The sequence below is a fragment of the Diorhabda carinulata genome, chromosome 7 (genome assembly GCF_026250575.1).
Source record: "Diorhabda carinulata isolate Delta chromosome 7, icDioCari1.1, whole genome shotgun sequence".
Taxonomy (NCBI): domain Eukaryota; kingdom Metazoa; phylum Arthropoda; class Insecta; order Coleoptera; family Chrysomelidae; genus Diorhabda; species Diorhabda carinulata.
Genome location: NC_079466.1, coordinates 1,120,713 through 1,142,465, shown reverse-complemented (window position 1 = coordinate 1,142,465; position 21,753 = coordinate 1,120,713). Strand labels below are relative to the sequence as shown.

At 31.5% G+C, this 21,753-nt stretch overlaps 2 protein-coding genes across 3 annotated transcripts; one reads left to right on the top strand and one right to left on the bottom strand.

Moving 5' to 3' along the window:
* Positions 1 to 1,395: 1,395 nt before the first annotated feature.
* LOC130896535 (uncharacterized) lies at positions 1,396 to 21,488 on the bottom strand. Its single transcript, XM_057804717.1, has 5 exons — positions 21,315 to 21,488; positions 4,215 to 4,334; positions 3,779 to 4,005; positions 1,665 to 1,778; positions 1,396 to 1,565 (listed from the first exon to the last, which is right to left on the bottom strand). The coding sequence occupies exons 1-5, from the start codon at positions 21,486 to 21,488 to the stop codon at positions 1,400 to 1,402; spliced, it is 801 nt and encodes a 266-aa protein (XP_057660700.1). The 3' UTR covers positions 1,396 to 1,399.
* LOC130896294 (uncharacterized) lies at positions 14,443 to 20,781 on the top strand. 2 transcript variants are annotated; one of them, XM_057804289.1, is made up of 6 exons: positions 14,443 to 14,698; positions 15,256 to 15,521; positions 15,689 to 15,869; positions 19,501 to 19,659; positions 19,794 to 19,958; positions 20,531 to 20,781. In XM_057804289.1, the coding sequence occupies exons 1-6, from the start codon at positions 14,448 to 14,450 to the stop codon at positions 20,772 to 20,774; spliced, it is 1,266 nt and encodes a 421-aa protein (XP_057660272.1). In that variant the 5' UTR covers positions 14,443 to 14,447; the 3' UTR covers positions 20,775 to 20,781. The 2 variants fall into 2 exon arrangements, with proteins under 2 accessions (XP_057660272.1, XP_057660273.1); XM_057804290.1 differs by lacking the exon at positions 19,501 to 19,659.
* Positions 21,489 to 21,753: the final 265 nt, after the last annotated feature.

The window sequence follows — 21,753 nt, the reverse complement described above, 5'->3', positions numbered from 1 at the left end:
GTCGACGAGATTTTATATTTTAACCAAAAAGGAATACAAATGCCATATGTTGAATTTCTCTGAGCAAAATTGAATCCTATTTTACAAATTATTTTTATTTTAGTATTTTAACATTATGCTTAGATTTTATGTTTAAGGAAACTTAACATTTAGTTGAAAGATATTTTAGAAAAGGAAAAGTAAGTCCTACCTCTGTTTTATGACCCCGGACACATGGGTTACACAAAGGACTCTTTTTTTACTTTTCGGATTAATGCATATATTTTAGTAAAACATCTGTAATTTTACGATTCTTAAGGAGAGGCTTAGACCTCATTGTAAATATTTTATTATTTATTAAATAAAGACTTAATATATGAATGTTAAACACTGTGTATTTCATTTATAAATATAAAACCTAATAATCACGATTACCTATCCATAACTTTCAACAACATACTTTTGAATTTATACCTAATAACATCAAAAATTTGTATTTTTACATACGTTTATAGTTAATATTGTATACTTCATTGAACCAAGTATTCCTAATGGTTTCCCTGAGAAACCATTGGGCTGCTAAGTATTGGATTGGGCTTGGACTTGAATTATCACTTTTTCTACAAGTTCCAAATGCTTGGTGCGTTTAAACCTGCGGACGATGTCTTGATTATTTGGGGGCTCAAAAATTTCATTGTTTATGTGGTTATTGAGTTGTTTTCGTGATCTTCAGCAATATCTTGCATATGATTGGATATCACAATAACTTCAACTGTTTCCAACAATATTGGTATATTATATCGAAGCCTGAATACACATTTCCATAGTCAGTGTTTTTATTATAGATAATTACAGATAATGGTTCAGTGATTCGTTTTGAATTTTTTTCTCCGGCTTTTTCTTTGAACTGAATACCTAATTTGTTTGGACCTTGCATTTTCTTTGTACTTTGGTTTTGTTTTGTGCTGTTTGCTGTATGTTTATCATTCGTTTTCCAACTCTTAATTGCTCTAGTTCACTAGTTATGATTTTCACATTTAAATCAATTTTGTCACTATTTCAAAACCTTCGCAGTCAGGCATAATATTAGTTGATTTTTATACAGATTTTCTCACATCAATGTTTTCGCTAATTAGTAGTGATAAAGAGGAATGATCTGTCGTTGTGCTTTCAGAATCATCAATAAACTAATTCTTACTATTTTTGAAATAGAAAAGCCAGTCAAATATAGTATTTTTATTTTTAAAGAAATTAAAACTGATCAAAGAAATCTTGGAATCCTTTGGAGCTACCAACAATTTAATTTATTAATTTATTAATAATTTAATTATTAATTATTAAATAATAATTTATTTAATTCATGTAATTTTCATATTTTTAATCGGGAGTGGAATAAACAATTACAACATTTCCTCGTATTTTAATAGAGTTTGTCATCCAAAATTGAGAATAAACCCAGAAATCCATTTTCTAAGAAACAGTCTGTATACAAACTTTTACAATCAACACCATATATTCCTGCTTGTTGAGCTTCTAGATAAACAGGATCCAGATCTGAACTAAGCTCTCCAGTTCCATAATTGGGTCTATAAAAGAAAATAAATAGTTTTTGCATATTTTTTCCATATTTTTCTTGATGTTTGTTCTCTTTAAAATATTTTTTTTATGGAACCAAACATACTTACGTTAGAATGATGTCGAAAAGATGGCCGAATAAACCATTAGCATCGTGCGCTAAAGAATCCATCGCATTTTCACAGATACTTCTTAGTAAACAGTGTTTTCCATTTAATCCATGACTGTAAATAAGAAAAATGGGATAAATAGAATATTGAAGCATATAGAAGTTATTTTAAGATCAACAATTTGATTCTAAGAAGAATTGGAAATAAACGATTTCAACAATTCTAAGAAACAAACAAATTTATGGAGATTTGTCGCCAGAATTATATATTCTAAAAAAAAAACTTAATTGAAGTTCAAGTCTTGACTTATGTTATCGTACTAGACTTTCGCCATGCAAATTTTTGAAAATAAAAGTTTATGAGTTTTGCCTCACAATTTTTTTGAATTATACTATAATTGTTGAAAAGAAAAAGTAGAATAAAGATTTTTACACATGCTTACATCATATATTTTGAAATTTTTACAGCTATAAGAGCTTGTACAAAACAATAACGAGTCTAATAACAGAACAACCAGTAATTTCATCTTCAAGAATTTGGAAATCTATAAAAGTAAACATTTGATCAACATTTTCGTTAAATACAACACTAGTTCCGTCACCTATGCTTTGTGTTTCAACTATTTTTCAAAGTACTACGACCGAAGTTCCAGTTCCATTATATGGGTTTAAACAGCTTCTTCTTTAACAATGAACAAATCATTGGATGCGAAACCAGAGTTGTTTGATAGAACCAATCACATTTGGCCAACAAATTGATGTGTGTTGTTCTAAGTTGCTCTAATGCTACTGCTACACATGATTGGTTGCACCAACCAAGAGGCATCCATTTGCTTCTTCCACTAACAAATTTTGTTGGACAATGAGGCGATTATATTGATTATATTATATAAAAAAATAGCATATAAACCTCGTAATATAAACAAATTTGCCGATTTCAATGCTTGCTAGCATTTACAATTCACATTATCGTCTCGAAATGTATTGTTTCTACGCCTAGAAATACAATATACTATGTAAACTGTAAATCAATCATATCATGTTAAGTAACACTCAAACTACACACATAATTCACGAAAATCTTGATAGGTAAATCTAAGCAATTACGATGGAACTCTGAACAAACTTTTACTTCCATTGTGTAATTGATTGGTTGGATCGATGGATCCGAATTAAATTAATTCAAGATGTCCAATGCAGGTGTAACGATAATGGAAAGGGTCGAAGGACAAAAAAATATTTTTGAAGCGAATGCAGGTTCTTAACAAATAGCGTAATATAAATAAGAATAAAAAACAAGTGTTTATAATTATCATATATTTAGGTGTCAAATAATAGCTTTTGAGAACGGATTTTAATGTTTTGTATTAAATCACTTCAGAATGATGAATTTTGTCGCTTAAGTTTATACATATGAAATATACCGGGAAATTTTCGAGGAATCTTAAGGAATACAATAGAATGTTCAAAAATATTCAAGCATTCCGAACAATTTTCTACCATTTTTCTTTCTTCACTCTTCTTACTCGCGAATCTCCACTTCCGCTTTCAGGTCTGTCACTTTCAGGTCACCAAGTCATTTAGCCATAGCCATGTCACTATTCGTTTACAATACCCTACGTAATGTTTTTTTTTCTTATATATATTTACACTATTATTGTCGACAGAGTGAAATACTGTCTTTCACTCACTTCATTTAAACACTTTACACTACACTTAACTAACTTATGTAATAATTAACTTATCACTAATACTCAACAACTAACTTATATAATTTTTTTAAAATCTTCGGCTACTTTTCTATTTAGTTGTGTTCACTATGACTATTCATTATAAACTAAACTAATTTACGCTAAATATTCGAAATGATGTTCTCAAAAATTCTAGAAACTAAAGAAACCAAACAAATTGAATGAAGAGACCTTAATTAGTTAAAAAGAAACAATGTAAACAAATCGCCTGCTATGATAAAACATATTAAAACAAACATCAAACGTACCGCTACTGCATCGAATTTTGGAATTCCATTATCACCAGACAGGGCCGGTTCATGTCGGAGACGAATTCGTAACAATATAAAACAGATCTAAGAAGTGAGGAATTAAAGAAACTTACTTATCCAAAATGTCTTCGAATGCTCCGTAAAAAAGAGCTCTATCGCTTTTCTGTTTCGTATAAATCTCTAAACTGTCAACAGATCTTTTTCCAGTATAAACAGGTGGATAACTTGTTAGAATTTGGCTTGCGTTTTGAGGTACAGAATATTGCATTTGAAGATTCCAACCGATCGCCATTGATTGTTTCAAACCCAGTTTCAGTGGTGTACCAATGCCGATGACCAACTAAAAATGATGATTCCTCAAAGTCTACAATTATAATTTTAATTTAATATTTATTCCAGCTCGATTATCGAAAGTTAACGTGTTTGGTTTATTCGCAAGTAACTATGTCCTACATGTCCCACATAATTTAAAATTATCATTCAGAACTTGAAAACTATGAACTTCTTCAAATGATAATTCGATTTTAATCAGATAGAATCAAAACTTACTTTGTAGCTTCCTCCTTTAGGATATACAATGTACCTTTTCCCTCTATGGGAATGATTATAACCATCGACAATTCTCGCACAGATTATTGATACTAACAACAAGTAATAATGGACGTTTGCCTTAAAAATTTTCAAAATTATATTCATAAACCTGAAATAAACTCTATACATCTACTAAATTTAACAATTCCATTATCTTATTCAAATGAGGAATTGAATGCTATACATACCATTTTTAACCTCATACTCCAAATTTTACGTTTGTATGTTACAGTTTGTGTTTAAATAGAGTTACATATATCGGACGAATGATTATTTACAGAAGCGATTAACAGGAATTACCATCTGTTTGTAAACAACGGTTATTGAAATTAGTTGTCTCCAGAGATAATTAATTGTATAAATGTATAACCATGAAAATACCTTTCAGATACATCTCAACAGGTTAAGTTAGATGATGTTATGTCTAATAATTTGACGGTCCCTCAAGAGACCATTTTAGATTCCCTCTTAAATTATTATACACTTCAAACTTTCATACATACACACAAAATTTATTTTTCATTGGAACTTCAATCCAAGTAAGTCTAATTGACAAATAACGGAAGTACTCAATCGGGTGCAATTGCGACTTGAGAATAACATATTTACTTATAGTGAATACGGAGAATATATATGAGTTTGATAATCAACACCAAATTACGTTTTTAAAAACATATAACCGGAAACTTAGTGAAGCTTATACTAAAAATTATTCAATCAACAAAACCTACACATCATAAAGAAGTAGAAAACGTTAGATTTTATATAAAGTGTCCTTGTTTGGTAAATATTTGGATATTTCCACTTTTTTGTTATCTTGCAATCAATTTAAAGCGCATTAAGTTCAATATTTAATGAATTTTATGCTGTACATTTTGTAATTTGTAGAGAATGTTGTCCGCTATCATTTTATTTCTGAAAGGAATGGTGAAGAAAGTTTAAAATCATTGGAACTTTGGAGCGTTAATCAGTTGTGTTACGAATTTTCAAAAAGGTGGCAAATCGCTGAATAGAAACAAGATTTCTATAACAAAATGCTGCTCGACTCAAACTTCTTTTATTACCTATCGATTTGCCTGATGAGATATTATAAATTTCTCGCATGAAACAGCACGTAGTAAATCTTTAAGAACAAAAGTAAATAAAGAAAAACCAAATCTGTTACGGAAGAATTGGACGCATCATTTTTGTCACGATACTTCCAAGTTTCTCTTATTAATAATAATATATTAATTCATGGATCACATGTAATTGCTTTTCCAATTTTTACTAAAAGACAACTATCTGAAGCAGCTCAAGAATAAAGATTTGGAAAAATATCGTAGAAGTAACACTAGAAAATTGTCAGATCTTTTCAGTCTTCTAGTCTTCTGATCCACTTATTACTAGCCCAAGAAAATTGCCGCAGAAAGCAAATTGTGGAGCTTTTGGCACCACCTTATGGGTCCATCCTATATAATCTATTTACGACCGTACCAACGTGCATTGAACAAGAACGGCGGACTTTTGTTGATCCTTTAGTTGGTTTTTAACTGTTTTTGAAGAAAGATTCTTTAGAAATAGACAATTACAGTCTTTAGAACATTACTAAACAGAATCGGTGTTACAGAAACTTGTGAATGATAAACACAAAATTAAGGAGGCTACCCCGTCATACTGAAATTGAAATTTATTGATTTTCATTCCACATGCATTTATTCTTAAAAATCCTATAATGCATATAAGCTGCTAAATTGAACGCTAAAATTTTATCCTAAATATATAGTCGCTCATTTGATCTTTTCAACAATAAGCGTCGAACATTGCTATATATACACTTATAAAGGATGTTGCAGGTTTTCTGCGGTTTCCCTGCAACCTGGTGAACCGGTTCTCCAGCCAAATGGCCGACGATAGGGAATAATGCAGCCGCAGCTGTACCCGCCCGTCTCAAAATGAATTAAAATGAGTAAATAAGAAAAACACAAAATCTAAAAAATCCAAAATAAAAAAAAAAAAATAAAAATAAAAAAAAAACGAGAGAGGGCGTTTTTGTTTACAAGCTTCACTTCATTTTAAAGTTAAGCTTTAGGCTTTTAATATTTTTTTATTATTTTAGTTGTAAGTTTAGCCCAAAAAAAGTTTACTTCGATTTAATCAACACAAAGAAGTGTAACTAGCGTCCTCTATTAGCAATGTTAAATTAGAGTGCAAATTATGATTCCTCATGCCAAAATACGTAAAATTGCCAATTTTCAAAGAGAAATTATTGCGAAAATCAAAATTTAAACTTTGAACACCCTGTATCTCGTAAACTAGCAATATTTGCATGAGGCATGTTGAGCAGAATCATCATATTTTGAGGTCTAGAATCTACAGTTCAGAGATTGGACATTCTTAATGAATCACCCTGTATAACAGTATCGGTTGTTATAGTTATTTGTTACAGTGGAATATATATAGTTCGTAAGATGAAAAATGAGACAAAATCAAAAAGAAACAGTTAAAAAAATGTGGTTAAATTTCGCGTACATTCCATAAATGACAGAAACAAAATGACCGTTTTCCTAATTTCCGCTCAGTAAGTGGATATGCATTGAATTATAACAATTTTTACCAAATCACTCGTATTTTCGTTCGATTACAGCTATAACAACAATAATACCATTAGAAAGATTACTTTTTCACCAATCAAATCTATATAAATATTCATATATCGCAAAATTCTGATATAATTTGTGAAAACGTTAAAATAGCGAACTTTGAACTCAAATTTCTCTAGATTCTGATCTATGTCAACTACTCAGATCATTTCTTTTTGCAGTATAGAAACGGAAAACGCAAAACCCAAGTTGTAGGTGTCAAAAATGCTTATCGCAACTTATTTGAATTAACATGACGATTCAATAAAAAACAAAATGGATTCTGCAGTGGAAATACTAACGGGATAGACGATGTTCTTGTTGTTAAACGTTTCCAATTTAAGTACCAATAGTAATGTAACTTCTTCTTCACTTCAAATTAATAATTCTCACACTTGTAGTTTTAATATCACTATTAGCAAGCAAAATAATAAGATCCAAAAGAATATAGTGGCTGGGTCACATAAAGAGAATGCCAGATTTTAGAGCGACAAAAAAATGATGGACTGGACTGGAACAAGGAGGAACAAGAAATAAAGAAAGACCAATGAAAAGATAGTAAGCAGAGATGATGGAAAACCTGAGAGAGAGGAATTCAGGACTTGAAAACGAAAGCAAAAAACAGGAAAGATAAAGATAAAAAAATAAAGAATCAACAACCTTTTTTTGGTCAGTGAATTTATTTTAATTTCTAAGTAGAAACTGAAAAAGATTTGAAATTCTTTTTGTAAAGCGAATTTTGTGTTTCAATTCAAAATACCATGGGAATTGACTTTTTATTTACAGGAAGTACGAGAATTGAGAAGGCATTCAAATTACATAGCTACCACATTTCCGACAATTTACCTTTTTAGAATCAAACAATGTAAATAAAAATATTCTCTCAAAAGGATACTCAATGAAAAAACTGAACATTCCTCATTAATTTATACTAGGTTCGTAAATACTAGACGATGATAGTTTAGGCCCCAAAATAGTTGAGTCAGAAAAGGAATTATTATGGATGGCATATTGAAAAATTCATATTTATAGAGAACCAACTCAATTTCATATGTTAGTATGAGGAAAAAACTCACAAATTCATTGGAAATGTAGTCAAGAATAAGTTTTCAAATTTATTGGGATATTTCAGCTAGAAAATATCAATAATGTCAAAATTTCATGTTATGATGATATTGTTCCGTGATCATCTGAACAGCTTCATATGATAAATTTGTATTAAATAATAACCAAGCTCGTTTTTTTGATCATGAAATTCAATGTAGTTTTATAAGTGAACGAACTTTTCTTCATTTCAAGTCTTAAACCAAAATATCTCATCAAAAATTCAAAACGTAGCTTTTGAACATCAGGCATATTCATTGAGAATATATATATATATGTCAAAAACAATGCAGAATTAAGAGGTATGTAAAGAATTGTTAAATTATAGACACATCTCGAGACCCTGTCCTGTAATTATTCCAGACAAAAAGAATAACAATTGAAAAAGCACAAAGCTATGTTAATGAAGTCGCATCATAATAAAGACCTTTTTTACATTCCTGGCTGCTGTAGTCAAAAAGAGACGCCTCATTATTTTGTTTCTCAATTTGGAGCTGTAAATACGGTGTAATGAGGAAGCAATTACTGAATTTTTCATTTGATGGGCATGTAATTCTTTGTAACGTCAGTATTTTGTTGTTGAGCAAAGTATAAAACTCCTCCTACGATGGACTCTTGGAACTGAAAACTCAACGAATATGAGTGAACACGTCCAATGTAATAATCCAAAATGAATCAACTAATTTTATCCTCGATCATATCTGATTGAACATGATCTCGTACTCACTCAATTCTTATATTCTGTACTCTAAGAGGTGTTAGAGTTTCATTTGCCTTCATCTTTCAATTCATCATACATTTTTTCCGATCTCTTGTCTCACACATTTTCTACTTACAGATATGATCTTCGTTTTAGTTATATATTATTGTCCATATTTGTAAGTTTCACTACATTCTATATATTCTCACTTTCCTGAGTAATATTTTTTATACTTCGCTACTGTTCTTTATTTTTCTCTTTGATTCACGATCTTTTGTTTATCTTTATATTAATCTTTTATAGCACCTTCTTGTTTATCTTCAGATTTTAACTCAACATTCTGTTATTTTTTCCGATAATTAACGTGCCATACATATAGCAAAATTCTGATATTTTTACCATATTCTATATTTCCCATTCTTCTTCAATTACTTCATATGTTTGTCCGTTAGCCAGAAGAACAGAAATTTTTTGATAACGAGAATGCGCACAATCCAAAAAATTATCTGTTCTCTGTTCTCTTCTTTGTATGACTGTACAACAGACTATTGTCTCTAAGTCACACTAATAAACATTTTACTCACATACACAGACAACCAATAGTGAGTAAAGAGACCAGATATGTCTCTAAGTGACATTTTTTTCCAATTAAAGATTTTTATCAGGTCCACAAAGCAGCGGTGTCTTGTAGATTGGATTTATGACCCCCATACTCTATTGGGATATCCAGTATTTGTCAAATCCTGCTTCTTTCTCTAGATCAATTCCTTCCATTGCTTTTGACCTATGTTCGACAAATTCGTTCATAGAATTTTAATCTAGTTTATTGTCTGGTTTTATATATTCATCTTCTTCTGTCTGTTTTGAAAGTTTTTTCAAGAACTTTCTCCATCTGTCCATGATTTTACTTCTCAGGGTTCCATTTCAATATCTCATGTTATTTTGCAATGTCTTTATGTTCAAATGTTTATATAGGTTTTCTCGCCCTCTACTACCAATTTTTTCATGGGGATCTAAACCAGTTCCTTCTCTGGTTTTATATGTTAACCTTCGTCTATAATTCCTTAAATTTCTTCAAAGTACTTCCTCAATTATTCTATACTCGTTATTTATTAGGTTTCCATTTTCAACTATGATGTTCAATGGCTTTTCTTTCTTCATTTGTATTATTTGTTTTGGCTTAAAAATAAATAATGTTTGTCAACGGCAATAAATGAATTCATAGATGCATGAAACTTATAAGAATCAATTAATATCCTCAATTTAATGTTGCGCGTTGAAAGAAATGAGAAAATATCGATCCTCAATCACGTACCGTTATTATTTTTTTCTATATTTCCTTTGAAAAGTTCCTGTTCTTATTATTAATGTCAAAATGTCCATTATATCTTTCAAGATTTTTCTAAATATCTTAAACTATTTCTTTCAATAAGCTTAATCAGTTTAAGCTGGGAAATTTTCGTTTTACTGCAATTCTATGGAAATATAATCACAAAATAAATAAACATGTCCCTCCGCAGTCTAAATAAAAGATGCATTGTACACATTCTTTTTATTTACCCATTCTCTTAAAATCCTTTTAGGTATATTCCGGTAATAAAATCCATTTTATGAGCACAGTGGGACATTTACTTTCTTGCTTTTAAGCCTTTACCAATAAGAGGTTGAAGGCAATCATGAAATATTAATACAAACTTTATGTTGGAGCATAAGTAGGATATTGTTGAGGTTACAGTTACTTTATTCGATCAACATCTTAACGGTTCGTGTGAAACTAAAATAGTATTCTCTCACAAATAGATATAAAATTGTCTCAAGACCGGAATGTTACAGTTTTGGTTATAACAAATCTATTACGGATTATATCGTTCAATTTTACTCAAATACTATGATTTTTCCTGTTCCTCTTTGATCACATCCTGGAAAGTTGACTTTGGATTTCTATTTTGTCCGTTTTTTTAAATATATTTCAACCGTTCTTGTTTTTGCTGATTGTTTCTGACATTTTTTTGTTCATTACAGTACTAGTTGATTTTTTCCAGTCATTTACACTGCCTCGGAATCATTTCTTCTCATATTTCTCTTTGTTTGTTCTCTTATTATAAATTTTAGGTATCCAATATTAATTTGTTTCTCATATTCTTCTGTTTGTCTTCACAATGATACATAGTTTCATATATTTTCGATGGTTCATGCATTACATCAGATTTGTGATTCGTTTTCTAAATGCAAAGAAAGTTATATTTAAGGACAATCCTGCGAGGTTTACGAACAAAATGCTATGGTTAGATGATTGGTCAGACATTCAAAGAAGATGTCTCTGGTTTTCCTTAGATCGGGTTAATGCTCGTGTATGATAGCTCGAATAAAATGTTGGCTACACTAGATAACTTCTTTGATCTTATTAATTTACTTAACCCACAGCTTTATTTCCTCCGGCTATACTGCTATTTATTTCAGTCCGTTCTCAATTTTTACTTGACTGAGATGCTTCCAGATATTCGAATTCACAAACTTTTTCTATCTTATAATTCTTTGTAGCTTCTTCTAGTTTACAGAATACTCTTTCCATTTCTTTCTTTGTTCTGGTTATTAAAGCTGAATCGTCTGCAATAATAATATTGATGAATGTTATTTCAATCAATTGTTTGTTCGAGTTTTGTCATATTTGCCAGTATTATGAATAATTCAGCTCCAAACTTCATGACGATAAATATAATTGTAACTATAACCCATAATAAAAACTCTTTAAATTCGGTGCTCGAAAAGAATTTTCCAATTAACGTTCAGGAAAAACTACTGATGTGATGAATTTTAATTACAACATTGCTGATCCAGCTCACAATTTGTTCATTCAAATCGAATTTAGTATCACAACAGATTTTGTGTTGACAATGGGACCTAAATTTTTATTTGTTTGGAAACTTTGGTTGCTATCTAGAATAGAGATATAATATTGTTGCGATTCTAATAAAATTTCACATTCAAGTTGAAAAAAAAAAAAAATAGTAATAAAGAATTAGAAGTATAGTGTGTAAAAATATTACGCATGTAAGTCAAAGTATACTGGCAATTCGTCCATTTCTAGTCACGTACAAATAGAGGATTTTGGAAGTATTTCTGCTCCTCACTTTTTATACACGATAATAAAATATTCTAACAGAATGTTAAGCATTCACTGGAATTACTTCCATTCCCAATCATTTTAGATTATATGACGTTATATTATTTTTGAGTCAAACATCTACTAAAATAGTTTTGCGGATAGTGAATTATTTAGGAGTAGCAATGAAAACTTTACATTTTATACGGGTTTAATATATAGATTATATTATTTAAACCAATCTGCTTGCGGTTCTATTTTGAAATCAAGATTTCTTGGTATACATCTGCCGTTTTCAATAGATTTCCAGCACATTTCTTATGCGACACACGATATGTGGAAAGATGTGTATCGGGAAGTGTTGCCGGAAATTGTGTCTTCGTTCTCGTAATAGCCTCTCAGGAAGGAAATGAAGAGATTACAGGATGAAGTATGTCGTGTTGAACTGGAATTTTCAACAATTTCAAGTAGGTACTTAATGTTACTTTGTTGTTATTTAAAATTGGAAATTTGTGTTTCCAATCAACTATTTTCTATTGGCTATTAGGTCTGATATTAATTTTTAACATTTAATTTTCATATTTTTATATAATCATTTTTGCGGCTTAAAATTGAATATTTCCAATACTTTATAAATATTCGATATTTTGAAATGCTAAACTTCGGGGAAAAGATATATTGAATAATATCTAGATGTGGAAATCTATAACGGTTTACGTCGTGCTGATGATTTTAGAGATGGGATGCAAATATTGTAAATATCAAAGAAAACTTCTAGTGAAGGTGATCCAAAATTATATGAGTTATAACATAAATTGTGAACTTTTTTCTGAAGCACTCACAATACAATAAGTGTGAATATTGAAGAGTATGGACATACGAGTGATTACTTGAAATTCCCTATGCTCTAGATAAACAAGTAGACTGTTTATTCGGTTTTGATTGGAGGAAAAATAGGGTTAAAAAAATTTGTTTTGTTGTTATTCAAGTTTGATATTCGTACGTGCCATAATGAAGAAAACTAGGTCGATTTGAAACCAGTGCTGGTGGTTTCTCCTTTGCAGAATATCCTCTTGCCTACACCCATATCAAAGATGCAGAAATGAGATATAAAGAAACATACTTTATGCACTAGCGCGGAAATAAAATTATCATTAAACAATTCAATACGAATTCAAAATTTAATATATGTCCTTCTGCAAAATTGAGTTTGACACTTCTGTTTTATAGAAAGTATAATTATCTATTCAGAATCAAAACATGTTTTTTAAGAAATTCTCCTTCAACAAATTACAAGTAACGAGATTTTCAGCCTCAGGAGCTCCTCCAAATTTGAAAAAAATACTGTTATAAAGTTAGAGAATTCGTTCATGTTATGGCAGTGTAGTTGTGAAGAAATGGTAAGGCAATTTACAGAATTCTTCCACGAGTTATTATAGACCAGTTTTTTTTGCTCCCTAAGCGACATGGTATGCTCCAGTTTCACCAAAGAGTTCTTTAGTTTGCATTATATGGTAAACGTTGACTTCTTATTTGAAAATATAACAAGCTAAATAATCCGATAAATGTAACCAGGCTTTTCTACAAATTTTTCACGTTAAAACATTCTTGTAAATGTAGTTATACTAATACAAAAACTATACATTGTGAATGACTTCTATGTAAGGTAAAGGAAAAATATAAACTTCTGTTTACGTTCTCTTCACAAACTTCTGACGTTAAAAATTAACGAGTGTTTTCTCTATTCCACCAACTCTAAGCAGTTTTATTAAAACTCTGTGACATTACTACAATCTAATATTTTATTCATTTTGAGTATAAGGAGAAGAATGGACGTCAAGGCTTTTTTTTTTCAATGGAATGTTGAGGAGTCTGGTGAGAAATAAAACGTCTCAATATCGTCTGCATCGTCTCCCTTGAGATTTATTTTATTTTGAAAAGAGATTAGAGATGTGTCTAATGCCATCATAAATATATAGAAGAATCACTAAATCCATTCATGAAAATAGGCAAATATAACTTTTATTGATTAGAAATTGTAAACAAAATTACTGGAAAAAATATTGTATGTATATTTTTGTATCATCATCTATCAGCCATCTTCCATCCACTGCTGGATATAGGCCTCCTCTAGTTTAAACCATCTATCTCTATCTTGAGCTGTATGTATCCAATTTCCTTCAATTTTCTTTACATCGTCACTCCATCTTGTTGGCGGCCTGCCTCTACTTCTCTTATCCATTCTTGGCCTCCACTCCAATATTCTTTTCGTCCATCTATTATCCGTCATTCGGGCTACATGGCCTGCCCATTTCCATTTCTTTTGGGCTATAATTTCAATAATGTCCTTAACGTTTGTTCTTCTTCTTATGTTCTCATTTGTAATTCTATCCCTTCTCGTAATTCCCAATATTGCCCTTTCCATTGCCCGTTGCGCCACTCTCATCTTTCCTGCAGTTTGTCTCGTGAGGGTAAGCGTCTCTGCCCCATAGGACATCACAGGTATATGTATACAGAAAACATTATAATTGTACCGAAAATAACCTTGAAATGCAAGAGTAAATTAGATTGATATTCATCTCAGCTCAATTGTCATTGATGAAAAAGGATGGAGATAAGCGAATTGAAGTAACAGAATCAGGAAACTCATCACAGGTGTCAAAATGTATTGTCACCCATCAAAAATGTTATTTAAGTTGGTTGTTATAGTCGTTTTTCTACGACAGTATCAAACTGATGATGAAGAAAGTAACAAAAATACCAATTATTCAAGAAGTACTTCTACTGAAACCACTACGCAGAACGACATTGAACAATTAAGAGAAAATATAAGAGATATTGCTTATTATCTACGTTCTCACAAATTCAACGAATATGACAGAAGATACGAAACTGATTCAACGAATGCTCAAAGGTAAATCAAAGTATTAACCAATTTCTGATAGAAATGTGCGAATATCTCCAGTTTATACTTAAGTTAAATAAAAACAAATGAGTAGTTGAAGTCAATACAGGATTGCTACTCAATTTTATTCTTTGTATCTGTAGAAAATTGCAATTACAGAAATATATTAACATAGATTCAAATTTCTGAAAATTTGGAAAAATCAATTGAGATATTACGAAAATTTTAGACCAACTAGATAAGAGTAATAAATAAATATGTGTGCAGGACAATTGGGACAAGTATTTGTAAGACTTGTCCTAACCTATACCGATGAAACTATAGCAGAAGAAAAGGAAATAAGGGAAAAACACGCTTACAGTATCTTGAGTAACTGAAATTATCAGATATGTATTAAAATTAATTAAGACACCTAACACTCTCGTATTATAAACAGGTAGCGCCACAAGAGGATTAATAAGGAAATTCACAAAATCTCTTATTTTCACTACAATAAGAACAAGACAAAAATTTTATCACATTTGATCATAAACTTATGTTGATTGCTTGATAATTTCCATTTTAAGGATTTATCACAGAAGTTTTCCAAAACCTCCTCTCCGTTCACTTCATTGGGAAGTACATATGTATTGCGAACCTTCATTCAGAGAATGTGTTGACTATTTGGCCAAAAAAATACGTTATACTTCCCTTAGACGTGCAGACGATACTTCAGTTATGATGATAGAACAACGCTGGAGCTGGAAGAAAAATCAGAAGCAGATAGAAATAGTAGATGCCGAGTGTTTGAAAAATAGGGAAATAGATGAAACTATGGCAGATCCATTTGAAGGTAATACATTTAACAAACTATGTGCGAACTTTGATCGATTTTTCAAAAATAACATCAATTATTTATAGTGAGGAAGACTATTTGTTTGTTTGAGTGAAATATATCAATTGTCAATCAATTTAATTAATCGATAAAGCTTTTGTTAACTAATGTTCATCATTTTTGAGGCCCACTGGAAAGATTCCAATGGAGGGTAACTGCTAGCTATTATATGTGTTGGTATACTTTTTTGAAAACTCCCGAGCTAAAAAAATTTTTTGAAAAATGCGACAATTTCGCGTACTGTTTGAATTACGATTACGGGCCAAGAAATGACGATGAGAGAGTCGAAGATTGGAGACCTTTCAGGTAATTATATTGTCCCTAGAAAAATAACAGTACTTCTGTAATAAACATTCATACTTCCCACTAAATATATTCACATATAAGGTATGAAAAATTTGTCTAAAACTGTTAAAAATGATATAGATAGTGACTTTTATGGAATCAAATGTCTGTTTATGTTAATGAATCATACGAAGCAGTGGAATGTTTCCATACAATCGATATTGAATATTGCCACTACTTTTTGAGTGTTATGAAATCGCTTTATATCCCACGATTAAAAAGAATTTTTTTTTCATTTGTTACATCGAAAATATTGTTCGAATTTTGACAAGAAAAAAATAGGAAATGAAGAAAGAAAACTTTCAATATCTCTGAGATGATTCTCCTCTAATCAAAAACTGTTAATTGTATTGTATGTCCGTTATTTTTAATAATATAAAATAATACCATATTAATATCACATTTTGAAACACAACTGACGATAAAATTAGACAGATTGAGAGAGTCCATGACCACAGATATACGAGGATTGTCTCAGAAAAGAACAAGAAATCGACAAAGGAACAAGATTTTTTTCAAGGGTATTTTTCTTACATTTTGTCTAACAATTTTCCAACATTTTTAACCTTATGAAATAATAGATGTACTCTTTATCATCAAAATAGTCGTTTACGTATACTATAACGTCCTCATTTATTGAAAACCCCTCCTGCAATTGAAACTTCAATGTTAAGAAATAAGAAAAATTCGCTGGGGACCAGATCACGGCAATAAAGAGAATGGTCAATCAATTCGGAGTGTGATTCATAAATTTTAGCAACTGCGAAAAGGTGCGTCGTCACGCCATCACTTTTCAAGCCGTTGGAACCGCCTTCGCTTTTTTCAGAGGACTCTCGACTCTTTTTCCAATTCGTCATTCAAATCCATTGTTTTGAGTAAACGCAGCACTTACCGAGCAGATAACCTACGCATGCACATTTTCAAGTTTAGATCGCGCACTTTTCAGTCAGCTCTTCTAACTTTATCAAAAAGCAAAAGCTGCATTGAAAGAAAATAATTACTTGGAAAAAATGATGAGCAACATATTCAAGGAAAGGATGAACAGATACCATAAACAATTGAAAAACAAAACAAAAAGTAAACATCAACACAAAAAATAATTCTTCTTTTTAAAACAGATTTCTATTTTGATTTCATTTTTATTTTGATATTCGTGGGTATTGAATGTTATATAAATACGCAAATTGTCAGTATTAAATCATATTTTGATAAAGTAGTCGAAACGTCGGTCCCAAGCCCGGGTGAAGGAGGAGGGTTGTCAGGTGAGGCCAGCAACCTGCCGGACGTAAAAAGAATTTATCTGCTCACAGATCTACGATCAGCCTCGGAAAAGAACGGTCCAAACGTTGACAAACTCGACTATAAATTGGAATATGAATACGGAAAACAAATTAAACGGGAAACAAAAATGGAGGAAAAAATATAATACGAACTGCTTGTTGGAACATAATGTCATGGAATACCAAAAATTGTGAAATACTTTTAGAAATGGAATAACATAACATAGATATATGTGCGCTGTCAGAAACCAAGCTCAAAGGAGAAGGAAGCATAAAAATACCCAACTACGTACTAATATACAGCGGTGTCGCTAAGCATAAACGAGCATCAACAGCAGGAGTGGGAATAATCATAACCGAAAAATACGAACATCTCATAAAAGACATACACTACGTAGACGAAAGAATCCTCAAAGTATCACTGAATATAGGAACAGAAAATCTTAACCTTATAAGTGTATATGCCCCGATCATTAGCAAGAGCAAAGAAGACACATTCTACGAAAATATTGAAAACGAGCTGAGAAACATACCGGTAAATGGAAAACTACTCATAATGCGTGACCTGAACGGGAGCAATATATTACCCGGAATAAAGCACCACTTCAATGAGGAACACATTATTGAGAACGGAGAAGCACTATACATTCTTTAAACACAAACCCCAACACAAAATCACATGACAGAACTCTAGGGGACAAAATTCAACGATAGACTACATAATATCGAACAGAGCCATACACCCAACCCAAATACTAGACACAAAAAGCCTGGTTTCAGCGAATATAGGATCTGACCGTTTCCTAGTTGTTTGTAAACTACGGCTAAACGTACAGAAGAAGAAGAAACCAGAAAACACTTTTGAAAATAAGCTCAACAGAGAATCCATTAGGGACCCAACAACAAAAGCCAAACTCGCCTAACCCAAGAAATCGAAGCAAACAACGTGCTGGAAAAAGATAAAAACGAATATTACCGACGCAGCTATTATACAGTATACGCCGGAATTGAAAGCTTTGGCCAAGGAAAAACCGGAGGCATATTTAAGATATAGGAGCAACAAAACACTCGAATAAAAGAATCACTACATTCAAAAAAGCAACAAAGTTAACACGGAAATCAGAAACATAAAACGAAGCTTTCAGGAAAACTTTACCTCCGAAATGGAACATGACCTATACGGAGCACAAAAAAGATGTGGGGAATGCTAAGAAGGAGAAGACATGAAATAGTAGAATACACACCAACACAACAGATTGACGAGTCCCACTGGAAAACCTATTTCGGGCAACTGTACGCAGATGCTCCCGAAGAGGAGGGAAACAAAGAAAACAATGAAGAAGAAGATGAAGAAAACAATGAATCCCTCGAGATATTAGAAGAAGTAGAGAAAGAACACGAAAAAAAGGTCAAAAACAGGAAAGCACCTGGATTAGATAGCATACCAAATGAGTTATTTAAATACGGAGGACAACAACTCAAGGTAGAATTTACAAAGCTTTTCAACAGAATACTATCAAGCAGAGAAGTTCCTAACGAATGGAAAAAGAGCATAACCATTTCTATATTCAAGACAGGGGACAGGAAATCTCCAGAGAACTATAGAGGTATAACCCTTCTAAACACAACCATGAAGCTTTTTACAAAAATCATTGAAACAACATTGAATGGACACGTAATAACATCGGAAAAACAACAAGGATTCAGGAGAAATCGATCAACCATAGATGCCATCGTCCCAATCAGACAAGTAGTTGAAAAAGCTATAGAATACGACAAGCCTGCGTATATGTGCTCAATATATCTCACCAAAGCATTCGACAGGGTAATGCTAAGCAACGTAGTAGACATCCTAAAAAAGAAAAACGTTCCGAAAACCATAAAGAAAAGGAAACTCATTGAAAACCAGGACCATTTTGTTCATGGCATTAACAAAGTTTCATATTAATTCCGACTTTACATGTAAAGGTGGCAATATAATGTTTTTGGATCGAAATTTTCTGGTCAGAGATGTAAGCTGCTCTCGATCGAGTGTAATGATTCGATCGACTTCTACTATCCCATTCAGTCAAGAAACAGTTGAATTTATTACAATCAGTTTCTTCTGAAATTAAAGCAACTACTGTCAAATAAGCCCAGATGGTCCACTTTCATTCTCTATCAAAATATAAAAATTAAAACATAAATTTTAACCAATATGCTATTGAAGTAAAAACTCATAAAAAGTCTAAAAAATTGGAATTATCAGTATTTAGACTCACTCCACTCAATTTAATTTGCGATTACAAAATTGAGTTTATAATAATTTTTAGTTGTGCTCTATACAGCTTTTGCCCTGATCCCTGTTGCCCATTTAAACACCTTGAGAGGTTAAATGATTGTTGGGACTCTCCTGAAAATCCTTGTTTTCGTCTTAATAAACCCAGAAAAAGAGTATGTGAAATGAATATGACCGAAAATATAAACTTCAAGTAAGTTTAATAAACTTTCATGAACTCAATTTTCTATCATCAATAGGAAGACATTGAAATATTTTTCGCCTTTTCCTTGATTCTTATTGACTCATTAGCGACTTAATCAAGTGTAATTCTGAGGTAATTTTCAGCGATATTATCCTGAACAGATGGAACGTGAGCTGTAAATGTCCTCAAGAAGGTTACGAATGGAATTCTCGCTACGGAATTTGTATAGACGTGGATGAATGCGCATCGAAAACTCATAACTGTCATCGGGATTCGGAGAGTTGCCTCAATTTACCAGGAAGTTTCAGGTAAGAGAGAGAGAAAAGGACTAACGACTGTGAAAATTATGGAAAATGAGAACCGATACTTAAGTTTTTACTAAAATGGTTTTGTTTCACGATTAACGAAAGATAGTGAAACTCTTATATTCATAAAATGCAATGTACGAGGAACGAAACAGTAAGAAACAAAACAAAACAATCGAACAATCTCTATATGGCACCATCTAGTGATTAGAGATTATAAAATAACTGTGTGGTATATATCTGACCCTTAACGAGATCAAGTTAAGTAGGATCGTTCTTTATATCACATAGAGGAACAAGACCATCGTTACCAATCAATAATGAGAATCACTTCACCTTCTTAAGAACGATGTTTAAGTCTTCTCTAAATTTCACGGAGTAGATTCTAGAGTTTGAGACTTTGCGAGGTTCCGTTCTCTATAATTTATACGTTTTATTCGACTTCTAACCGAAGTGAATAAAACTGTTATTATCTGTGGTTAAATATACGATTTACTAAAATTATTTTTCCCACAATTACTGAATAGGTGATTGTATATGATTTTAATATTTAATTATATAATAATTGTTTATAGATGTATCTGCAGATGGGGATACCTTAAAGATAAAAAAACCAATCAATGCTTACCTAGCCAAGCTTTGGCTGCAATCAAATTGGAGAAGAAAAAATCGGTTCAACATAAGAAGAAACTTACCCTCTGGCAGAAAATCAAGTTGTTATTGAGAAGAAACTCGGGATTCTCTATTTACAAACAAATGAGAAGCATATGGTTTATTTTGTTTCTACAACTCGTGTTGAATATACTAGCTATAAAATAAATAAACACTATTCAAATTATATCAATTCTCCGCTCCTTACCGAATTAGTAATACATACATTTCGTTTGATGTATTCTCGCTTCAAGCATATCTATTTATATCGTTAAGGGGATTTCATACGAAATACACTCAAGCTATAATTGTGTGTACCAAAGGAGCTATTCTAGGAATATTAATTATCCCATATTATGTAAGGCGGTATTAAGCAAAACGATATCATTACTTTTTGTATCTTTCTATAGACTTTTGGTAACTGACTTAAATGCCTATTATGACTAAACTTTTTATTATTCTAAAATATAGCGATATATATGTAAACGGTGATTGATCTATTGAAAAAATAAAATTCTATATACAAATAACTATATAAATACTAGCTGATCTGACAAACGTTGTTCTGCCATATAAATTATATCTACGAAATATTTTTCTAGTACAATACAAATAACTAACTTACTATATAAGTATGTAGGGATGTACTTGAAATCGAAAGCGTGGTAGACAATGAAAATTAAAAAAAAATAAATATTAATCTCTCACCGTAATAGAATGCACAATATTCTTGTTTAGTCCGTCTTCAGCCAACAGAACCAAACTGGATAGTTTTCCCACGCGAGAACATGCCACATATAGTTGTCCGTGAGAAAAGCATGATGTTTCCAAATCTAAGCCACATACAGACAATATTTGGCCTTGGGCCTTATGGATCGTCATATCAAATGCCAATTTAATTGGGAATTAAACCCAGCCGTGGGTAGTTCAAGTTACGAAGAAGATCGAAGATCCAATGGTATGGTGGTATGCCTGGCAAATCCGATGCAACTACAAACCGCGACATGAGAATCTAATATATTAGATAATGAATTTCAAAAGGTTTATCTAGTATAAGAATAAATCGACAATAGTTATTCATGATACAAGTGCGTGAAGTGATACTTTTGCGTACGAATTGGGAAAATGGAAGGGAAAAGCGTAGCGA